This window comes from Molossus molossus, unplaced genomic scaffold (genome assembly GCF_014108415.1).
Source record: "Molossus molossus isolate mMolMol1 unplaced genomic scaffold, mMolMol1.p scaffold_m16_p_10, whole genome shotgun sequence".
Classification (NCBI taxonomy): domain Eukaryota; kingdom Metazoa; phylum Chordata; class Mammalia; order Chiroptera; family Molossidae; genus Molossus; species Molossus molossus.
In genome coordinates this window covers 42,579,267-42,602,950 of record NW_023425345.1, presented here as the reverse complement: position 1 = coordinate 42,602,950, position 23,684 = coordinate 42,579,267, and the positions used below count along the sequence as shown (strand labels likewise).

General features: G+C 37.3%; 1 protein-coding gene across 1 annotated transcript in view; it reads left to right on the top strand.

Moving 5' to 3' along the window:
* The window catches only part of ABCD2 (ATP binding cassette subfamily D member 2), a 58,112-nt gene that overhangs the window by 14,145 nt on the left and 20,283 nt on the right, over positions 1 to 23,684 (top strand). The window contains exons 4-6 of the mRNA XM_036252947.1: positions 6,938 to 7,106; positions 7,832 to 7,926; positions 11,597 to 11,742. Of these exons, the coding sequence (XP_036108840.1) occupies positions 6,938 to 7,106; positions 7,832 to 7,926; positions 11,597 to 11,742 (410 nt within the window). The remainder of the gene's footprint in view (positions 1 to 6,937; positions 7,107 to 7,831; positions 7,927 to 11,596; positions 11,743 to 23,684) is intronic.

Sequence of the window (23,684 nt, the reverse complement as noted above, 5' to 3'; positions counted from 1 at the left end):
GTACTAGAGTCCCCTTTTCTCCACACCCTTGCTAACACTTGTTGTTTGATGATTTGTGGATGGCGGCCATTATGACAGGTGTGAGGTGATACCTCATTGTTGTTTTAATTTGCATCTCTCTGATGATTAGTGATGTCCAGCATTTCTTCATATGTCTCTTAGACATTTGTATGTCCTGTTTGGAGAGGTGTCTATTTAGTTCCTCTGCCCATTTTTTATTTATTTATTTATTTTTTAATTTTAATTTTTGTTACAGATGTTTCTCCTTTTTTACCCACATTGACACCCTCCTCCCCATCCCCCCACCCCATCCCCGGCTTTGTTGTCCATGTCCATTGGTTTTGCATGCATGCATATAAGTTCTGTGGTTTATCTCTTCCCACCCCCCACCCCCACCCCTTCTTCTGAGGGTTGTGAGTCTATACCCTACTTCCGTGTTTCTGGGTCTACCCTATTCCTCAGACTGTTATATTCATTATATTCCATATATAAGTGAGATCATGTGGTTTTTGTATTTTTCTGCTTGGCTTGTTTCACTTAGGATAGTACTTTTCAGGTCCCTCCATGTGGTCACAAAGGATAAGAGATCTTTCTTTCTTACAGCTGCATAATACTCCATTGTGTACATGTACCACTGCTCTTTTATCCATTCGTCTACTGATGGACACTTGGGCTGTTTCCAGATCTTAGCTATTATAAATAGTGCTGCTATGAACATGGGGGTACATATATTCTTTCTGATTGGTGTTTCAGGCTTCTTAGGGTATATTCCTAGAAGCAGGATAACTGGGTCAAATGGAAGTTCAATTTTTAATTGTTTGAGGTAACACCATAGTGTTTTCCATAGTGGCTGCACCAGTCTGCATTCCCGCCAGCAGTGTACTAGAGTCCCCTTTTCTCCACACCCTCGCCAATACTTGTTTGATGATTTGTTGATGGTGGCCATTCTGACAGGTGTGAGGTGATACCTCACTGTTGTTTTAATTTGCATCTCTCTGATGATTAGTGATGATGAGCAATTCTTCATATGTCTCTTGGCCTTTTGTATGTCCTGTTTGGAGAGGTGTCTATTCAGTTCCTCTGCCCATTTTTTAATTGGGTTCTTTGTGTTCCTTTTGTTGAGTTGTATGAGTACTCTATATATTTTGGAAAGTAACCCCTTATCTATTTTATCATTGTCAACGATGGTCTCTCATACAGTGGGTTGCCTTTCCATTTTGATGGTTGTTTCTTTTGCTGTGCAGAAGCTTTTGAGTTTGATGTACTCCCATGTGTTCATTTTTCCCTTTGTTTCTGTTGCCTTAGGTGATGTGTCAGTGAAAATTCTGCTGCATATGATGTCTGAAATTTTGTTGCCTACATTTTCTTCTAGAATTTTTATGGATTCACGGGTCACATTTAAGTCTTTTATCTATTTTGAGTTTATTTTTGTGTATGGTGTAAGTTGATCTAGTTTCTTTTTTTGCATATAGCTGTCCAATTTTCCCAACACCATTTATTAAAGAGGCTGTGCTTACTCCACTGTATGCTCTTGCCACCTTTGTCAAATATTAATTGAGCATATTGCCTTGGGTCCATTTCTGGATTCTCTAGTCTGTTCTACTGGTCCATATGCCTGTTCTTGTACCAGTACCAGGCTGTTTTGATTACAGTCGATTTGTAGAATAACCTGATAGCTGGGATTTTGATCCCACTTACTTTGTCCTTCTTTTTCAAAATTGCTGTGGCTATTCGGGGTCTTTTTGGTTCCATACGAACTTTTGAAGTATTTGTTCCAGTTCTGTGAAATATGTCATTGGTATTTTGATGGGGATTGCATTGGATCTATAAATTGTTTTGGATAATATGGACATTTTAATGATGTTAATTCTTCCAATCCATGAACAAGGTATGTGCTTCCACTTTTTTATATCTTCCTCTATTTCTTTTTTCAATGACCTGTAGTTTTCTGCAAATAGGTCCTTTATTCTTTCATTAAGTTTATTCCTAGGTATCTTAATTTTTTTGCCACAATGGTAAATGGGATTGTTTTTTTCAGTTTCTCTTTCTGTGAGTTCATCATTGGTGTATAAGAATGCCATCGAATTCTTGATGTTAATTTTGTATCCTGCTACTTTGCCAAATTTGTTTATTAAGTCTAGTAGATTTTTGATGGAGTCTTTAGGGTTTTCTATGTATAATATCATGTCATCTGCAAATAACGACAATTTCACTTCCTCCTTTCCAATTTGGATCCCTTTTATTTTTCTTCATGTCTGATTGCTGTGGCTGACTTCCAGTACAATGTTAAATAAGATTGGTGAAAGTGGACATCCCTGTCTTGTTCCTATTCTTAAGGGAAATGTTTTTAGTTTTTGCCCACTGAGTATGATGTTGGCTGTAGGTCTTTCATATATGGCCTTTATTATGTCTAGATATGATCCCTCTATTCCCGCATTTGTTGAGCGTTATTATCAGAAATGGATGCTGGATTTTGTCGAATGCTTTTTCAGCATCTATTGATATGATCATGTGGTTTTTATTCTTTATTTTGTTTATGTGGTGTATCACATTTATTGATTTGCGAATATTGTACCAGCTTTGCATCCCTGGGATGAATCACACTGGGTCATGGTGAGTAATTTTTTTGATGTATTGCTGGATCCGATTTGCTAGTATTTTGTTCAGAATTTTGGCGTCTATGTTCATCAGGGATATTGGCCTGTAGTTTTGTTTTTGTTTTTTGTAGTGTCTTTTTCTGGTTTTGGAGTTAGAATTATGCTGGCCTCATAAAACGAGTTTGGAAGTCTTCGTTCTTCTTGAATTTTTTGAAATAGTTTGAGGAGAATGGGTGTTAGTTCTTTTTTGAATGTTCGGTAAAACTCCCCTGTGAAACCATCTGGGCCTGGGCTTTTGTTTGCTGGGAGAGTCTTGATTACCTCTTCCATTTCGTTAGTTGTTATTGGTCTGTTCAAGTTTTCTATCTCTTCCCGATCCAGTTTTGGGAGACTGTGTGTTTCTAGAAATTTGTCCATTTTGCTTAGATTGTGAAATTTGTAGCCATATAATTGTTCATAGTAGCTGTTAACAATTCTTTGTATTTCTGTGGTATCAGTTGTTACTTCTCCTTTTTCATTTCTGATTTTGTGTATTTGGGTTCTCTCTCTTTGTTTCTTGGTGAGTCTAGCTAAGGGCCCATCAATCTTGTTTATCATTTCGAAAAACCAGCTCTTTCATTGATCCTTTGAATTGTTTTTTTGGTCTCTATGTCATTTATTTCTGTTCTGATCTCTACTATTTCTTTCCTTCTATTTGCTCTGGGGTTTTCTTTTTGTTTGCTTTCTTATTCTTTCAGTTGTGAGGTTAGACAGTAAATTAGAAATTTTTCTTGTTTCTTGAGGTAGGCCTGTAGTGCTATGAACTTCCCTCTCAGAATTGCTTTCGCTGCATCCCATAGATTTTGTGTTGTTGTGTGTTTATTTTCATCAGTTTCCAGGTAGTTTTTAATTTCTTCCTTGATCTCCATGGTTACCCATTCCTTGTTCAATAACATGCTATTTAGCCTCTATGTTTTCAAATGTCTTTGCATGTTTTTGTTTCAATTGATTTCTAGTTGCATGCCATTGTGATCTTAAAAGATGCTTGATATGATTTCAGTCTTCTTGAACTTGTAGAAACTTAGTTTGTGCCCTAACATGTGGTCTATCTTTGAGAATGTCCCATGTCCACTTGAGAAGAATGTGAATTCTGTAGTTTTGGGGTGTAATTCTCTGTAGATTTCTATTAAATCCATTTGGTCTAGTGCTTCATTTAGAGTCTCTGTTTCCTTGCTAATATTTTCTCTAGAGGATCTATCCAGTGGTGTCAATGGGGTGTTGAAGTCCCCTGCTATGATTGTATTGCTGTCCATTTCTCCTTTGAAGTCCTTCAGAAGATTTTTAATATATTTTGGTGCTCCTATATTGGGTGCATATATGTTTAATAAGGTTATATTTTCCTGTTGGATAGATCCTTTCAATATTATGTAGTGGCCTTCTTTGTCTCTAGTTATGGCCTTCATTTTGAAATCTACTTTATCAGATATGAGTATTGCTACCCTGGCTTTTTTTGGCTTTCTGTTTGCTTGAAAGATTTTTTTCCATCCCTTCACTTTCAATCTATGTGACTCTTTTGTTGTGAAGGTGGGTCTCTTGTAAACAACATATAGATGAGTCATGCTTCCTTATCCAGTCAGCTACTCTGTGCCTTTCTATCAGAGCATTCAATCCATTCACATTTAAGGGGATAATTGATATGTACTTACTTATTGCCATTTTTGTTTAGTGTAGTTCTATTTTTTTTTCCTATTTCTTCTACCAATTACAGCAGTCCTTTTAGCATATCTTGCAGTGCTGGTTTGGTGTTAATATATTCCCTTAGCCTTTTTATGTCTGGGAAGCTCTTTATTTGACCTTCTGTTTCGAATGATAGCCTTGCTGGATATAGTAGTCTTGGATTCAGATCCTTGTTTTTCATGACCTTGATTACTTCATGCCACTCCCTTCTGGCCTGTAGTGTTTCAGTTGAGAACTCAGCTGAGAGCATTATGGGGTTTCCTTTGTAGGTAACCTGTTGCTTATCTCTTGCTGCCTTTAGGATTCTATCTTTGTCTTTATTTTTTGGCATTTTAATTACTATGTGTCTTAGTGTGGGCCTGTTTCAGTTCTTCTTACTTGGGGCTCTCTGTGCTTCTTGAACTTGAACGCCTTCTTCCTTCACCAAGTTAGGAAAGTTTTCTGTCACTGTTTCTTCAAATATATTCTCTAACCCTTGCCCATTTTCTTCTTCTTCGGGGACTCCTATGATGCAAATGTTACTACATTTCCAGTGGTTCCACAGTTCTCTTAAGCTGTGTTCCTGTTTTTTAATTGTTTTCTCCTTTTGGTTTTCTGATTGGTTGATTTTTTCTACCTTGTCTTCTAATTTGCTGATTTGGTCCTCAACTTCCTCTACTCTGCTGGTTAGTTTTTCCAATGTCTTCTTTGCTATGTCATTCTTTATTTCCACTTGGTTGGTTTTCAATATTTCTATATCTTTACTCATGGTGCTTATGTCCTTACTCATGCTGTTGAGCTTCCTCAAGATCATGGCTCTGAACTCTACCTCTGATAATTTGCTTAGCTGCATTTCATTGATCTCATCTTCGATACAGTTCTCTTGTTCTTTCATTTGGGATTTGTTTCTTTATTTCACCATTTTGGCTATCTCAGTGGGTTTTGGAGCCTGCCAAATTTTTCCTGTGGGTGTTGGTGTTCTGCTGTTTGTGGTTCCCTCTGCTGGGTTTGGATGAGCTTGGGTGTGCCCACGATAAACACCACTGTCAAGTCTTACTTTCCTGGGTAGATTTGCAAGCCCAGGAAAGGTTCAGTTATCCTCTAGCTTTTTCCTGGTGGCTAGTAGTCTCAGTTACTCAGTGCCTTGGAATGTAGCCCTGGTGTTCTGCATAAGTGGATTTTCAGAGATTGGGATAGATGCTGGTTGTTAATGACCCTCAATTTCCATTTCTTTGCCTCACCTGGAAAAGGCTGAATCTCCAAGGTGGGGGGTGGGGGCTGCTATTCCCCACAGCTCTGGAAAGGAGCACACTGGCCACCGTCCTTTGTGGCCACAACTCAGCAAAAACTCTGAGTGCCCTTTAAATCCCAGGTGTCCCCACAGAGTTGCAGCCCAGTCTGCCCTTCCTCTGGAGTAGTCCCTAGGTGAGTGGCTATGGCTATTTTACACTCTGTCCTGCCTCTGTGCGCTGTGAAGCAGTTTTGGTCTTTAGGGTGCTGCACACAGCTAAGACTGCTACTGTCCTTGGGCTCCCAGCCTGTCACCCTCTCGTGCCTCCACAGATCCTACCAGTGTCCCTGGTTATGTGGTCCTGTCCTGCTGCTTTTCTGTTGCTTTTTTCTGAGGATTTGTCTTTTAGTTGTAATTCCCATTTGGTCCTGGAGACAGTCTGCATAGCTTCTATTCACTCCGCCACCATTTTCACATCTTCTATGCCTATCTGGTGTGCAGCTGAGTTGCACAGGCCTTTTTGGTGTCCCCGCACCCTCCAGGCCCTGAGGGTAACTGGATCGCCCAGTCCCTTTTGGACCCGGCTCTATGCCTATGTTATGGGCTGCTGGGTCGCACAGGCCTCTCTGGTGCTTCATTACCCCGCAGGACCTGTGGGTAACTGGATGGCACAGTCCCTGCTGGGTTGCACAGGCCTTTCTGGTGCTTCAGCACCCCACAGGCCCTGTGGGTAACTGATTGTGCAGTCCCTGCTGGTCACACAGTCCTCTCTGGTGCTTCTGCACCCCACAGGTCCCAAGGGTAATTGGATGGCACAGTCCCTGCTGGGTCGCACAGTCCTCTCTGGTGCTTCAGCACCCCACAGGTCCCAATGGTAATTGGATGGCACAGTCCCTGCTGGGTCGCTAAGGCCTCTCTGATGCTTCCGCACCCCGCAGGTCCTGAAGATAACTAGATTGCACAGTCTCTGCTGGGTCACACAGGCCTCTCTGGTGCTGCAGAACCCCGCAGGTCCTGTGGTTACTGGATCGCACAGTCCCTGCTGGGTAGCACAGGCCTCTATGGTGCCCCTCCCTGCACCCTGCAGTTCCCATGGGCAGGCAGCTGGATTGCACCAGTCTCTCTTGGGCTCCGGCTTCCCTTTGCTCCTGTGGGCTACTGGACCGCACAGGCCGCTATGGAGCCCCAGAACCCGCCACTAGGGCTGGGGAGTGCTGCTGCCCAGTGGGGCTCAACTCCTTCTCAGCTTTTGCTGTAGTATTTGGGGATGGGCCCCTTGCTCCCTCCCTTCCTCTCTCTCTATTTGATGATAAATGGAAAAATATCCTCGGGTGAAGATTAAAAAAAATAAAAAATAAAAAAAAGTCTATCTTGGGTATATTAACTCTATTTTATTTCTCTATATTGCTTTTAGGTCACTGAATTAGCAGGTTATACTGCTCGAGTGTACAATATGTTTTGGGTCTTTGATGAAGTAAAAAGAGGCATTTATAAGAGAACTGCAGTCATGCAAGAATCTGAAAACCATCACAAGAACGGAGCTGACATAGAATTACCCCCCAGTGACATATTGGAAATCAAAGGTTTTAAACACAAATGTTTTTTTTTTATTTTTTTCTATTTTTAAGTGTTTATCAACAGAACCAAAATTTTTTTAGGTGATTCCTTTTAACTGCTATAAAGGACCAACACTTAGTTATTTAAAAAATTATTCCCAAAGTTAGTTGCAATTTGACTGAGTGGTGACTAACATTACCATAAAAAAATATTATGCTACTTTTGTTTAGGAAAAAAATTCTAGAATTATTTTTGGAAACTGCATATATGACAGAATGAATTTTTTGCTTTTAAGATAAAAGTAACAGAATAAGGGCTAATGTCACAATGTTCTTCATCATTCTGTGTTTTAAAACTACAGTGTGGCTATCATATTTTAGAAAATTGTATTATTCTGTGTCTTACTTTCCTTTTTGTCACACTGTGTTTATTTGGTGGAAAAAGCTAATTTAGAGGAATAAGTATAAAGAGAATGGCTGGGTTGCATCTGATAGAGTTTGGCTTTGCTCTCATGATTTTGGCATCAGATTACTGCAAAATAATGTTTCTGAGAGAGATTTTCCATATAGATGTGTCAGAATGTCCCAATATACATTAAACTTTGCTTTAAATATCAATATACATATTTACATCTATTGATGTGAAGTATCTTTATAATAAATGTATCTGTTATGCTACATTAACTCTAAGATATTTAATAAGCAATAACTTGTGATGGCTTTTGTAACTTAAACTGTTCCTTAACTTACAGGAAAAGTTATTGATGTGGATCATGGAATTATTTGTGAAAATGTTCCCATAATTACACCCACGGGAGAAGTGGTGGCTTCCAGGCTGAACTTCAAAGTAAGATGATATTCAAGAATCTTCTGATTGTTGCCATCACACTAATACAAAACAACTCAGAATTCATATACCTTATGTTAAATACTTGGAGGAACATGTGGAGAGGAGGGGAAATCAAGAAAGGTATGCATAGTGGCTCAATTGCAGAAGCAGTTACTTCCTCAGAAAGCAGAGAAAAAGAGAAATTTGATTTCTACTGCTTTATTGCCAGATTATATATCAAAATTTTACTCTACTGAGAGGCTATACTAGGTAACTTTTGAGAGCAATAGGAAATTTTCTCAGCAATTAATATCTGGAAATAAATTTTCATTTTTTTCCTTACAGGAATTACTTAAAACTACAAACCTATATTATAATAAATCTACTAAAATATGAGGTTAAAGGTCATAAGCAGGTTTACTTCTATTATTGCACATTCTCTAAATTTAATTTATTTTTAGGTAATCACATCTTTTGTTAGAAAAAAATCAGATTCCTGGGTTAGAATTTAGTTTTTAACACCGAGTTGTTATTTAATATATTATGTCTTGATGACAAAAATTAAGATGTAAAAACAAAAAAACAACACACACACACAAAGATGTAAAAACAGTTAGTAAATCTGAGGCCATGATTTAAAGCTTTGTAAAATTCAAACATACATTTTGGAATTCAAGTACAAAATAATTTGCTGATAAGTATTAATGACTGTAATGAAGGCATATGAGCTTTAGTTCAAACGAATACATAACTGGACTTGATAACAGAATTACAAAATGACAATACATGTGTGAATGAGTGTAGTATGGACTTTGCAGTCAAGGTTTAATTATTAAAGATGTATTTATAGTGACTCAGGGTGCTGGAAAAGGATGAAGAGTACTGAGCTGGGGAAATTCTGTGTTAATAAATGTAAGAAAAATTATGTTTTAACTACAATTTGATGAGGCTTTATTTTTCCATTTATAAAGACCTATAGAATCCTTTAATTATTTGTATCTGAACATGATACCAACTATGTGCCAAAGGTGCACCATAATCTTAAATAATTTGGAATAAAACATTTGAAGAGGAATATATGGAATGTTTAACTACTTATTAATAGTTTAGCAATTTATAATTTATGAATTATTGTATAGAGATTTTTTTTTGGTCAGTTTGGTTTTGTAATATCAATTTTTATTGTTTGACTTATTAAACAAAGTAAGAGTCTTAATTCTGCCACTTACTAATTACATTATGGACATATCACACTCTTTCTGTAAAAAAATTCAGAGCTCAGTTTATTTTTATATGAGTAAATTTTTAAATAATCTAATAAAAGTGCTTTATAGGATTTTAGAGGAGAAGGTTCTTATTCTTTTTATTGCCCTTGAAGAATTAAAAAAAAAAATTTGGAGGAAAAAATTCAGTAAGTGTGGGAACTTTTTATTCTTCACACTCACTGCTTACTAAATATCAGAAAACATGCTAAAAATATTATGTGGAGAATCTTTTGTTATGACTCAAAGTATGTTAAATTTCTGAGTGTTCTTAACAGAGAATGGCCCTATTAAAATATTTGTGAAAATGTCTTTTGCCATGGCACATACCTTTTAAAAAATCATTTGGGAAGTATTTATGCTTCTACAAAATTTAACTTCCTTAATCCTCTTTGTAGTCAGAGAGCACAGCAAATCACAAATTAATTCTTTCTGGGTTTTTCCCAAGATTTTCCTTGAACTTTATTCTATCAAAATAACATTTTTTTTTTTTAATCCTCACCTGAGGACATTTTTCCATTTTTTTTGTACAGATAGAGTGGGAGGAAGAGAGAGAGAGAGAGAGAGAAACATCGATGTGAAAGGGACACATAGAGTGGCTGCCACCCGCACAACCAACCAGGGCCGGGGACAAACTGCAACTGAGGTACGTGCCCTTAGCGGGAACCGAACCCGGGTCTCTCTGGACCGCAGGCCGACGCTCTAACCGCTGAGCAAAACCGGCCAGGGCTCAAAATAACATTTTAGTTTGGCTACAAATAAAGAGAAAAATATCTATGATCAGAGTTTATAAGCTCAAGTTTGCTTCTGTCTTATGTCCTGTAGTGGTCTTTGCTGCCTGGAATGCTCTTCCCCAGATCTGAGTGGTTGCCTCGTGTCACCCAGGCTCAGCCAAAATGTTACCTCCTCAAAGAGGACTTTCCTGACCACCCAATCCAAAGAAGCCCCCACACCAACCTCACCATCGTTCCCTAACAAATTTTCCTCTTTTGTTGTCATAATAACATTTATCACTACTTCATGTTTTTGTTCAGTGTTTATTATCATCTTTCCCATTGGAATGTTAGCTCCATGAGAACACGGCCCACACTGTGTCCACTGTGCCTAGAAGAATGTCAGGCACATGGTAGATATTCAATCAGTGTTTGCCAAGGAGATTTCTAATTATTTAGACAAAATATGAATCTGAACCATTTTTGTTTTACATATACTTATATACATTCCTAGTCCCTTTAACCTCCATCCCAACCCTTCTTTTTTTCCCTTCCCTTTCTCCCTACCTTCTTCCAACAAAAAGATTTCAGCTTATGTTATATACAGTAAATGTGTCAAGGGTAGATGTGGAACTGGTTGGTGCCTTATACTGACATAATGCAAATAATATAATGCTTTTTCATTTTCAAATTTTCAGTATGATGTATTATATACAATTGATACTTTGGTATTTGTATCCATATTATACAAAGATATATCTACAATATACTATAATTTCTTTCTCCCATTCTTTCATACTATATTAATTTTTAAATTACTGATTATAAAACATCATTTGCTCTTAGAAGTATATCAAATTTTTTAATGGTGCTTTCCCCCTTGTTCTTCACAACATCCTTTTAAACACCACACTAAGACAACTTCCCAGTCCTACTGAGTAGAAAGGTAACTCATGTTTAAATTTAAATGGTAAATAAGGTGAAAGATTCTAAAAAGAAATAACCAATTGGTAATGGATACATAACTTTTGTTTTATTGCTATACCTATGTAACTGTGTGTATTTGTTTTAATGCATACCTAAACATAGGACTATGTTACAATCCTCTTGTTTTCATCTATCTTGGTTTAGTAAACATATTTTCTTTATCTGGGAATAAAGCAGAACTGCAATAAATTTATCTCTCAGTTTATGAGCTTTTGTGATTTCTATAACATTTCAGACTGCTGAAGTACAAAACTAAGCAACCCAGCTGGCTCTTAGAATGACTGTGCTTTATAGCTAATAACTCCAACTGAAAAACACAACAAAGTTGTATTTTAATTCAATATAAAGTTAATTAAATATTGATATAAGTAAAATTGAATATATTTTAATTTAAATTTTAACAGTTTTTTATTTTCCATGCAGTTGTTTCTACATATGTGTGTAGTATCTGATTACAAGACCCCAATTAAAATTTTGGAAAGCTAATTGCTCATTTCAAGCTGATTCATTTTCTTTGAGATTAGATTAATTTATGATACTTTTAGCTTCAGAGCATAGTCAAAGCCAAATTTGAGGCTGTTAATCCTGATATATTTTTCTGTGATTCCTTGCCTATCCTAGGTTTTCATGCATTTGAAAGTTGTTGTTTTTTTATATATATATATCACTTTTAAATGCTGCCAAATTAGGTTATTTTGCAGTTTGTAATTTTATTTCTTACTTTAGGTACAAGAAGGAATGCATCTTTTGATAACTGGTCCCAATGGTTGTGGGAAAAGTTCTCTCTTCAGAATTTTAAGTGGGCTCTGGCCTGTGTACGAAGGAGTCCTCTATAAACCACCTCCCGAAAAGATGTTCTATATTCCACAAAGGTAGGTAAAATTTTTATATCACAAGAAAAAATTTTTTTTACTTTTTAATTATCTTGATTCCTTAGGCGCTTCAGTTTGTACTCTTTAAACAGGTTTTCACTGATAGAAGCTATCAAGGAAATAAAAATTCAGTTCTAAAAAGGGCAATACTGCTTCCAGGACAGTATCCCTCCTGCTCATTTTTACATCTGACTGGATAAAATAAACACTCAAAGAATACAGATTTTAGTCTCAAGGAATAGCAGCCTAGTCCAACAAATAATTAGAACACTTAGATGTCAGGTTATCTCTCTCATAGGAAAAAATAGTAGTTGGATAGTATACTAATCCTTTCATCAATCTGCTTACGTTCAGATGCTCTAAAACTGTTCAGTTGTGTTTAAACAGCCTCTGTAAAGTAGTTTTTATTACAGTTATGCTATATGATAATTAACTATTTGAAAATACCTTAAGATATTTTACTCTAAGAATGAGTGTAAACAAAGAAATATTAAAAAGGAACATTGTTTCTTCTTTTTTTATTAATTAATTTTTGTTACAGATGTTTCTCCTTTTCCCCACACTGATCCCCCCTCCTCCTCCCTCCCTGCCCTTTCCCAGTTTGTTATCCATGTCCATTGTTCATGCATACATGCATATAAGTTCTTGTGGTTTATCTCTCCCCCACCATCCCCTCTTCTGGGGATTGTCAGTCTGTACTCCACTTTCACGTCTCTGGGACTACCCCATTCCTCAGACTGTTATGTTCATTATATTCCACAAATAAGTGAGATCATATGAAACTTGTCTTTCTCTGTTTGGCTTGTTTAACTTAGGATGATACGTTCCAGGTCCTTCAATGTAGTCTCAAAGGATAAGAGGTCTTTCTTACAGCTGCATAGTACTCCATTGTGTATATGTACCACAGATATTTTATCCATTCATCTACTGATGGACACTGGGCTGTTTCCAGATCTTAGCTATTGTAAATAGTGCTGCTACAAACATGGGGGTACATATATTCTTTCTGATTGGTGTTTCAGGCTTCTTAGGGTATATTCCTAGAAGTGGAATCACTGGGTCAAATGGAAGTTCAATTTTTAATTGTTTGAGGTAACACCATAGTGTTTTCCATAGTGGCTGCACCAGTCTGCATTCCCACCAGCAGTGTACTAGAGTCCCCTTTTCTCCACACCCTCGCCAACACTTGTTTGATGATTTGTTGATGGTGGCCATTCTGACAGGTGTGAGGTGATACCTCATTGTTGTTTTAATTTGCATCTCTCTGATGACTAGTGATGATGAGCATTTCTTCATATGTCTCTTGGCCTTTTGTATGTCCTGTTTGGAGAGGTGTCTATTTAGTTCCTCTGCCCATTTTTTAATTGGATTCTTTGTCTTCCTTTTGTGGAGTTGTATGAGCACTCTATATGTATTGGAAATTAACCACTTATCTGATATAGCATTGGCAATTATGCTCTCCCATACAGTGGGTAGCCTTTCCGTTTTGATGATTGTATCTTTCCCTGTGCAGAAGTTTTGAGTTTGATGTAGTCCCATGTGTTCATTTTCTCCTTTGTTTCTATTGCCTTAGGTGATGTGTCAGTAAAAATTCTGCTGCGTGTGATATCTGAAATTTTGTTGCCTACAGTCTCTTCTAGGATTTTTATGGATTCATGAGTCACATTTAAGTCTTTTATCCATTTTGAGTTTATTCTCGTGTAGGGTATAAGTTGATGGTCTAGTGTCATTTTTCTGTAAGTAGCTGTCCAATTTTCCCAGCACCATTTATTAAAGAGGCCGTCCTTACTCCACAGTATGCTCTTGCCACCTTTGTCAAATATTAATTGAGCATATTGCCTTGGGTCCATTTCTGGGTTCTCTGTTCTCTTCCACTGGTCTATATGCCTGTTCTTGTGCCAGTACCAGGCTGTTGTGATTACAGTGGCTTTGTAGTATAACCTGAAATCTGGTATTGTGATTCCTCCAACTTTATCCTTCCTTTTCAAGATTGCTGTGGCTATTCGAGGCCTTTTTGGTTCCATATGAACTTTTGAAATAATTGTTCTAATTCTGTGAAGTATTTTGATGGGGATTGCATTGAATCTATAGATTACATTGGGTAATATGGACATTTTAATGATGTTAATTCTCCCAATCCATGAACAGGGTATGTGATTCCACTTTTTTATATCTTCCTCTATTCCTTTTTTCAATGACCTGTAGTTTTCTGCGAATAGGTCCTTTATTTCTTTGGTTAAGTTTATTCCTAGGTATCTTAATTTTTTTGCTGCAATGGTAAATGGGATTGTTTTCTTTGTTTCTCTTAGTTTCTCTTTCTGTGAGTTCATCATTGGTGTATAAGAATGCCATTGATTTCTTTTTTTTTTTTTTTTATCCTCACCCGAGGACATTTTTTCATTTTTTGTTCAGGTAGAGTGTGAGGGAGAGAGAGGAAGATAGAGAGAGAGAAACATCGATGTGAAAGGGACACATCGAGTGGCTGCCACCCGCACGACCGACCAGGGCCGGGGACAAACTGCAACCGAGGTACGTGCCCTTAGCGGGAACCGAACCTGGGTCTCTCAGGACCGCAGGCCGACGCTCTAACCGCTGAGCCAAACCGGCCAGGGCGCCATTGATTTCTTGATGTTATTTTGTATCCTACTACTTTGCCAAATTCATTTATTAAGTCTAGTCAACTTTTGATGGAGTCTTTGGGGTTTTCTATGTATAGTATCATGTCATCTGCAAATAACGACAATTTCACTTCCTCCTTTCAAATTTGGATCCCTTTTATTTTTTCTTCCTGTCTGATTGCTGTGGCTAAGACTTCCAGTACTACGTTAAATAAGAGTGGTGAAAGTGGGCATCCTTGCCTTGTACCTGTTCTTAAGGGAAATGCTTTTAGTTGTTGCCCATTGAGTATGATGTTGGCTATAGGTCTTTCATATATGGCCTTTATTTTGTCTAGATATGATCCCTCTATTCCCACTCTGCTGAGCGTTTTTATCAGAAATGAATGCTGGATTTTGTCGAATGCTTTTACGGCATCTATTGATATGAACATGTGGTTTATATTCTTCATTTTATTTATGTGGTGTATCACATTTATTGATTTGTGAATATTGTACCAGCTTTGCATCCTTGGGATGAGTCCCACTTGGTCATAGTGGCTAATTTTTTTGGTGTATTGCTGGATCCGATTTGCTAGTATTTTGTTCAGGATTTTGGCATCTATGCTCATCAGGGATATTGGCCTGTAGTTTTCTTTCTTTGTTGTGTCTTTTTCTGGTGTTGGAATTCGAATTATGCTGGCTTCATAAAACAAGTTTGGAAGTCTTTCTTCTTCTTGAATTTTTTGAAATAGTTTGAGGAGAATGGGTATTAGTTCTTCTTTGAATGTTCGGTAAAACTCCCCCAGGAAGCCATCCGGGCCTGGGATTTTGTTTGCTGGGAGAGTCTTGATTACATCTTCGATTTCCTTAGTTATTATTGGTTTGTTCAAGTTTTCTATCTCTTCCTGATCCAGTTTTGGGAGACTGTGTGTTTCTAGAAATTTGTCCATTTCACTTAGATTGTTGAATTTGTTTGTTGCCATATAATTGTTCATAGTAGTTGTTGAGGATCTTTTGTATTTCTGGGTGTCAGTTGTTACCTCTCCTCTTTCATTTCTGATTTTGTGTATTTGGGTTCTCTCTCTTTGTTTCTTGGTGAGTCTAGCTAAAGGTCCATCAATCTTGTTTATCTTTTCGAAAAACCAGCTCTTTGTTTTATTGATCCTTTGAATTCTTTTTTTGGTCTCTATGTCATTTATTTCTGCTCTGATCTTTACTATTTCCTTCCTTCTACTTGCTCTGGGGTTTTCTTTTTGTTTGCTCTCTAGTTCTTTAAGTTGTGAGGTTAGATAATCTATTAGATATTTTTCTTGTTTTTTGAGGTAGGCCTGTAGTGCTATGAACTTCCCTCTCAGAACTGCTTTCGCTGCATCCCATAGATGTTTTGTTGTTGTGTCTTCATTTTCATTGGTTTCTAGGAAGTTTTTGATTTCTTCCTTGATCTCCTCGATGACCCATTCATTGTTTAATAACATGCTATTTAGCTTCCATGTGTTCAAATGTCTTTGTATGTTCTTTTTCCAATTGATTTCTAGTTTCATGCCATTGTGATCTGAGAAGATGCTTGATGTGAGTTCAATCTTCTTGAACTTGTAGAGACTTAGTTTGTGCCCTAACATGTGGTCTATCTTTGAGAATGTCCCATGTGCACTTGAGAAGAATGTGAATTCTGTAGTTTTGGGGTGTAATTCTCTGTAGATTTCTATTAAATCCATTTGGTCTAGTGCTTCATTTAGAGTCTCTGTTTCCTTGCTAATTTTTTGTCTAGAGGATCTATTCAGTGGTGTCACCGGGGTGTTGAAATCCCCTGCTATGATTGTATTGCTTGAAGTCCTCCAGAAGTTTTTTAATATATTTTGGTGCTCCTATATTGGGTGCATATATGTTTATCACGGTTATATCTTCCTGTTGGATAGATCCTTTCAATATTATGTAGTGGCCTTCTTTGTCTCTAATTATGGCCTTCATTCTGAAATCTATTTTATCAGATATGAGTATTGGTACCCCAGGTTTTTTTTCTTTTCCGTTTGCTTGGAAGATTTTTTTCCATCCTTTCACTTTCAATCTATGTGAGTCTTTTGTTGTGAGGTTGGTCTCTTGTAAACAACGTATAGATGAGTCATGCTTTCTTATTCAATCAGCTACTCTGTGTCTTTTTATGGGAGCATTCAATCCATTTACATTTAAGGTGATTATTGACATGTACTTATTTATTGCCATTTTTGTTTAGTGTGGTTTTATTTCTTTTCCCATTTCTCCTGGTAATTACAGCAGTCCTTTTAACATTTCTTGCAGTGCTGGTTTGGTGCTAATGTATTCCCTTAGCCTTTTTTTGTCTGGGAAGCTCTTTATTTGACCTTCTATTTTGAATGATAGCCTTGCTGGGTAGAGTAGTCTTGGATTCAGATCCTTGTTTTTCATGACCTTGATTACTTCATGCCACTCCCTTCTGGCCTGTAGTGTTTCAGTTGAGAACTCAGCTGAGAGCCTTATGGGGTTTCCTTTGTAGGTAACTTGTTGCTTATCTCTTGCTGCTTTTAGGATTCTCTCTTTGTCTTTAATTTTTGACAGTTTCATTACTATGTGTCTTGGTGTGGGCCTGTTTGGGTTCTTCTTACTTGGGGCTCTCTGTGCTTCTTGAACTTGAATGCCTTCCTCCTTTACCAAATTAGGGATGTTTTCTGTCACTATTTCTTTGAATATATTCTCTAACCCTTGCTCATTTTCTTCTTCTTCAGGGACTCCTATGATGCAAATATTATTCTGTTTCCAGTTGTCCCACAGTTCTCTTAAGCTGTCTTCCTGTTTTTTAATTGTTTTTTCCTTTTGGTTTTCTGATTGGTTGATTTTTTCTACCCTGTCCTCTAATTCACTGATCCAGTCCTCAGCTTCCCCTACTCTGCTTTTTAGACCTTCCAATGTGTTTTTCATTTCTGATATGTCATTCTTCATTTCTTCTTGTTGGTTTTTAATTTCCAGCTGGTTTATTTTCAACATTTCTATGTCTTTACTCATGGTGCTCATATATCCTTACACATGCTGTTGAGCTTCCTCAACATCATGGCTCTAAATTCTAATTCTTTTAACTTGCTTAACTGCACATCATTTATCTCATCTTGCGTAGAGGTCTCTTGTTCTTTCATTTGACTTTTGTTTCTGTTTTTCACCATTTTGGCTATCAGAAGGGCTTTGGAGTCTGCCAAATTTTCCCTGTGGGTGTTGGTGTACTGCTGTTTGTGGCTCCCTCTCCTGGGTTTGGATGAGCCAGGGAGGACCCACTTTAAACACCACCGTCAAGTCTTAGCTTTTCTGGTTAGTGTTGCTAGCTCCAGGAATGATAGTTATCCTCTAGTTTTTTTTGCCTGGAGGCTATTAGTAGAGGTCACCTGAAGAACCTTGGCTTGTGAGTGGCCTGAAAAACTCCCTCAGGTGCTCAGTGTAAGAGGATTTCCTGAGGGTGGGGCAGCAGTTGGTTGTTAATGGGCCTCAATTAGCTTTTCAATGGCCACCAGGTGGGATTGAATCTCTGCGGGAGAGGCCTCCGCCTCTCCCCAGGTCCCTGGGAAGGAGTAAAATGACCACAGTCCTGCATGGCTGCACTCAGCAAAACTCTTAACACCCTCCAAAACTCAAGTGTCCCCACACAGTTCCGGTCCAGTCTGCCTTTCCTCTGCCAGAGCCCAAGGTGAGTGGCTGCTGCCAATTTAGCCTCTGTCCAGACTCTGCGTTGTGGAGCCGCCTGGGACTTTTAACCCGAGGGCGCTGCTTCCAGCCAAGGCTGTGGCACCAGCCGAGGGCGTTGCACTCAGCAGAAGCCCCAGGACTGAGCTGCGGTAGCGGGACACTGCAGAGGTGGCAGCAGCTTCCAGCAGATCCCCTGGTCCCAGCGAGTCCGTGCGGCACCAGCCGAGGGCTTAGCAGGCAGCAGAGTTCGCAGGACTCAGGTGGGGTCGCAGCCGAGGTGGTAGCAGCAACTTCCCGCCGAGTCCCCTGGTCCACCCCAGGCCGCTGCGAACCGTGGGCTCCCGGCCCCTTTTCACGTCCTCGCAAGCCTACCAGGATTGAGTCGGTGTCCCTGGTTATGTGGTCCTCCAAGGTGTCTTTATTGCCTTTATTTTCGTTGTAAATCTAGTTTGGTCCTGGGAGATGGTCTGTGTAGCTCCATTCACTCCGCCGCCATTTTTCAGATCTAATAATACTATCGAACATTGTTTCTTCTGAAGTCTTTAGTCATCTTGCTTCATAAAAAATTTAAAAATGTCTAAACACAAAGTTATACTTGAAAATGTGGACTATTCATTGTGGATAAGAGAAAATGAAATCGGAAGAAGAGACATACCTTACACTCATCTGACCTAGTAATTTTTCCATCCAGCCTCACCCTGGGTTAGGTGGATAACAGAGTGCTCTGTTATGTTAAGAGGACTACTCTGTGGAAGCCAGTAGAGCACCTAGGCTGGAAGTATAGTACCAGAGAAAATATAAATGTTACGCAAAGTATGGTGCTGTCACATGTCTCTTTTGTCCCTTTTCCTTTGTCAGAAAGTGCTTGTGCCATCCTAACCACTGGTCTAAGTTTTAGACCATATGTTATAGTTAAGCAGACAAAGTTTTGTGTATTTTTTTGTCTTTAAAGTAAGACCTATAGTAGTAGCAGGAAGCTACTTGAGGTGTAGGAGGATGAAGAACTGCATTGGTAGTAATAAAATACTGGGTACAAGCAATATCATTTATACTCATGCTTAACACAAAATAGATATCCTCCTGTGATATCCAGAATCTTTGTCCTTTCTGTCTATACTTTAAAGTCCTTTGGGAAACCTTCTGAAGCTAAATTATATTCCCAAAGTTTATGTTTCAGACAATAGTGTATTAAGTAGACTGATTTTAATTTTTTATTTGAGGAAAATATTGTTATATCATAGAATTCTCTCTTAATAAAATTATATACATAAACCTAATATTTCGCTCTTTTAGATTTCATATATAAATTGGAAGATATAGTTCTTGAATATAGCTGTGACCTGAGCAATATAAGATAGTTCAAAGACGTAGGAAAGTGCATCATCCAGGAAAGCCATTCTTCAGAACTGAGGGAGAAATAAAGACTTTCCCTGACAAAAGCTGAGGGAATTTGTTTACTAGACCTGCCTTACCAGAAATGCTAAAAGGAGTTCTTCAAAATAAAATGAAAGGATGCCAGTTATTAACATGAAAATATACAATACACCAGTAAAGGTAAACATATAGTCAGATTCAGAACATTCTAATACTATAATATGGTGGTGCAGTAACCATTTAACTATTAGTATAAAGGTTAAAGAGTATTAAAAATAACTATAGCTAGTATAATTTGTTAATGAATATATAATATAAAAAGAAGTAAATTGCCACATTAAAAACATAAAAGGTGGAGAGTAAAAGGGTAGAGGTGTTTGTATACAGTCAAAGTTAAGTTATTATAAGTCAGACTGTTATATTTTATATATAAGCCTTATGGGAACCACAAATCAAAAACACATAGTAGATTCACAATAGATAAAAAGAAGGGAATCCGAGCATACCACTATAGAATATCACCAATTCACAAAACAAGACTGTGAAGAGAAAGAAAGGAACAAGAAAACTGCAAAAATCCAGAAAACAATAAGATGCCATTAATAATTCCTTAACTGCAATAATTAATCTAATTGTAAATGGACTGAATTCTCTAAACAGAAGGCATAGGGTGGCTCAATGGATAAGGGAGGGAGGGAGGGAGGGAGGGAGGGAGGGAGGAAGGAAGGAAGGAAGGAAGGAAGGAAGGAAGGAAGGAAGGAAGGAAGGAAGGAAGACCTAGCTATATGCTGCCGAAAGAGGCTCACTTTTGCTTTAAGAACACACAGACTGAAGGTGAAAGGATGCAAAAAGATATTCTATGCAAACAGAAATTAAAGGAGAGCAGGAGTAGCTATTCTTATATCAAATAAATTACACTTTGAGCCAAAAATGATAAGAGACAAAGTCATTATATAATGATAATGGGATCAATTCATCAATAATATATAACAATTGTAATACATATGGACCCAATATCAAAACACATAGATATATTAAACAAATACTAACAGATCTGAATAAAGACAAAAGAATACAATAGTTGGGGACTTCAGTACCTCACTTTTAACATTGGATACATCACCCCAATGGAAAATCAACATGGCAACGTTGGACTCGAACCACACTTTAGACAGAATAGATCAAACAGATATATGAATATTCATATAGTAGCAGCAGAATACACATTCTTCACAAGTGTGCAAGGAATGTTCTTTAGGAAGATCATATGATAGGACACAAAACATGTCTTAGCAAATGTATGATTGAAATGATACCAAGTATTTTTCCCATCAAAATAGCATGAAACTACAAATCAATAACAGGAAGAAAGCTGAAAAATTTGCTAATATGGGGAAATTTAACACCATACTCCTGAGCAACCAATGGATCAAAGAAGAAATCAAGAGAGAAATTAAAAATATCCTGAGACAGCCCTGTAGCTCGTTTGGCTCAGTGATTAGAGTGTTGGCCTGTGGATCGAAGGGTTACAGGTTCGATTCCAGTCTAGAGCATATTCCTGGGTTGCAGGTTCGGTCCATGGACCATGTCAGGGTCATGCGGGAGGCAACTAATCAATGTGTCTCTTTCACATCAATGTTTCTCTCTCCCCCCTCCCTCCTTTTTCACTCTCTCTAAAAAAAAAGGGCAATGGATAAATATCCTCAGGTAAGGATTAACAACAATAAATAAATAACAAACAAACAAGGTTAGTTTAAAAAATAATAATAAATTAATTTTTTAAAATATCCTGAAACAAATGAAAATGGAAGTACAATCTACCAAAACCTATGGGATGCTGTAATAACAGTTCACAGGGGGCCATATAAAGCAAAAAATACTTATATGAAGAAAAAAGAGAGCTCTTGCCTGGCCAGTTTGGCTTAGCGGTTGGAGCATCAGCCTGCGGACTAGAGAGTCCCAGGTTTAGTTCCTGCTAGGGGCATGTACCAAAAAAAAAAAAAAAAGAGAGAGAGAGAGAGAGCACTCAAACCTAACTTTACACCTCAAGGAAGTAGGAAAAAAAAAAAAAAAAAAGAACAAATGGAGTCCAAAGTTAGAGAAGGAAAGAAATACAAATACAAACATCAAAGTAGAAATAAATGAAATAGAAACCAGAAAAAATAGAACAGATCAAAATTAAGAGCTGGTTATTTGAAAAAAAAGAAGTAATCTTGATGAACATTTAGCTACAGTAACCAAGAGCAAAAGAATGAAGACTCAAATAAATAAAGTCAGAAATGAAAGAGGAAATATTTCAACTGATACCTCAAAAATACATGAGTTTATAAGAAACTACTATGTACATTTATATGCCAACAAATTGGATAACCTAGAAGAACTGGATGAATGCCTAAATATATACAGCTTAGAAAGAATCATGAAGAAATGGAAAATATGAACAGATCAAAAACAAGTAAGGAGATTGAATCCAAAATAAAAACCTCCAAAACAGAAAAGCCTAGGACAAGATGGTTTCACTGGTGAATTCTGACAAACATTTAAAGAAGAATCAATGACAGTCATCTCAAACTCTTCTAAAAAATGGAAGAGGAGGGCCACTCTTAAACTCATTTTATAAGGCCAGGATTATAATGATACCAAAGCCAGATAAGGGCACTACCAAATAAGAAAACTACAGACCAATATCCTTGATGAATATAGATGCAAAAATTCTCAACAAAACATTGGGAAACCAAATTTAATAGCTCTTTAAAGAATCATATCATGAGCAAGTGTGACTTATCCCTGGGATGCAAGGATGGTTCAACATATGCAAATCAAAAAATGTCATGCACCTCATTAATAGTATGAAAGATGCAAATCATATCATCTCAATAGATGAATAAATATTATTTGACAAAATACAACATGCTTTCATGATAAAAACTTTTAACAAAGTGGGTATACAAAGAATATACCTGAACATAATGAAAAGTCATATGCAACTAACCTACAGCTAATATAATACTCAACAGTGAAAGGTTGAAAGCTTTTCCTCTAAGGTAAGAACAAGGCAAGGGCACCCACTGTCACACTCATTCAACATAGCACTGGAAGTCCTAACTGGAGCAATCAGACAAGATAAAGAAATAAAAGGCATCCAGATCAGAAGGAAAGAAGTAAAATTGTCTTTGTTTGCAGATAATATAATCTTACATATAAAAAATTTGTAAATACTCCACCAAAAACATTTAAAACTAATTAACAAATTAAGTTGTAATATACAAAATCAGCATACAGAAATCAATTGTGTTTCTATACACTAACAACAAACTATCTGAAAAAGAAATAAAATCCCTTTTGTATTAGCATCAAAAAACAATAAAATCTTAGTAATAAATTTAACTGAGGTGAAAGATCTATATACTGAAAACTTTAAGACTTTAATGAAAAAAACTAATAAATGGAACGATACCTCATTTTCATGAATTGGAGGAATATTGTTAAATATTACTACCAAAAGCCATATCTATAGATTCAGTGCAATTCCAATGTTATTGTTGACAGAAATAAAAAAAATTTAAAAAATACTAAAATTTGTGTGAAACTACAAAAGACCTGAATAGAGAAAGCAATCCTGAGAAATAAAAACAAATCCAGAGGTCTCATACTTCTTGATTTCAAATTATACTACAAATCTATAGTCACCAAAACAGTATGGTATTGGAATAAAAATAGACATAGACTAATGGAACAGAATTGAAAGCCCAGAAATAAACACCTGTCAGCTAATATTTGACAAGGGAGCCAAGACTTCTTAATGAAGAAAAATAGTCCCTTCAATAAATAATGTTGGAAAAACTGGACAACCACATACAGAAAAATGAAATTGGACCCCTATCTTGCACCACTAACAAAAACGAACTCAAAATTGATTCAAGACTTTAATGGGAGGCCTGAAACCATAAAACTCTTAGAAGAAAACAGGAAATAAGCTCCTTGACAATGATCTGGGCAGTTACTATTTGGATATGACACCAAAAGCAAAGCAACACAAGCAAAAGTCAAGTACTGGCCAGTTTGGCTCAGTGGTTGGAGTGTCGGCCTGCGGACCGGAGAGTCCTGGGTTCGGTTCCCACAAAAGGCACGTACCTCAGTTGCAGTTTGTCCCTGGCCCCAGTTGGGGTTGTGTGGGTGGCAACCACTTAATGTGCCTCTCTCACATCGATGTTTCTCTCTCTCTTCTTCCTTTTCTCCCTCCTGCTCTACCTGAGAATAAATGCAAAAATGTTAAAAAAAAAAAAA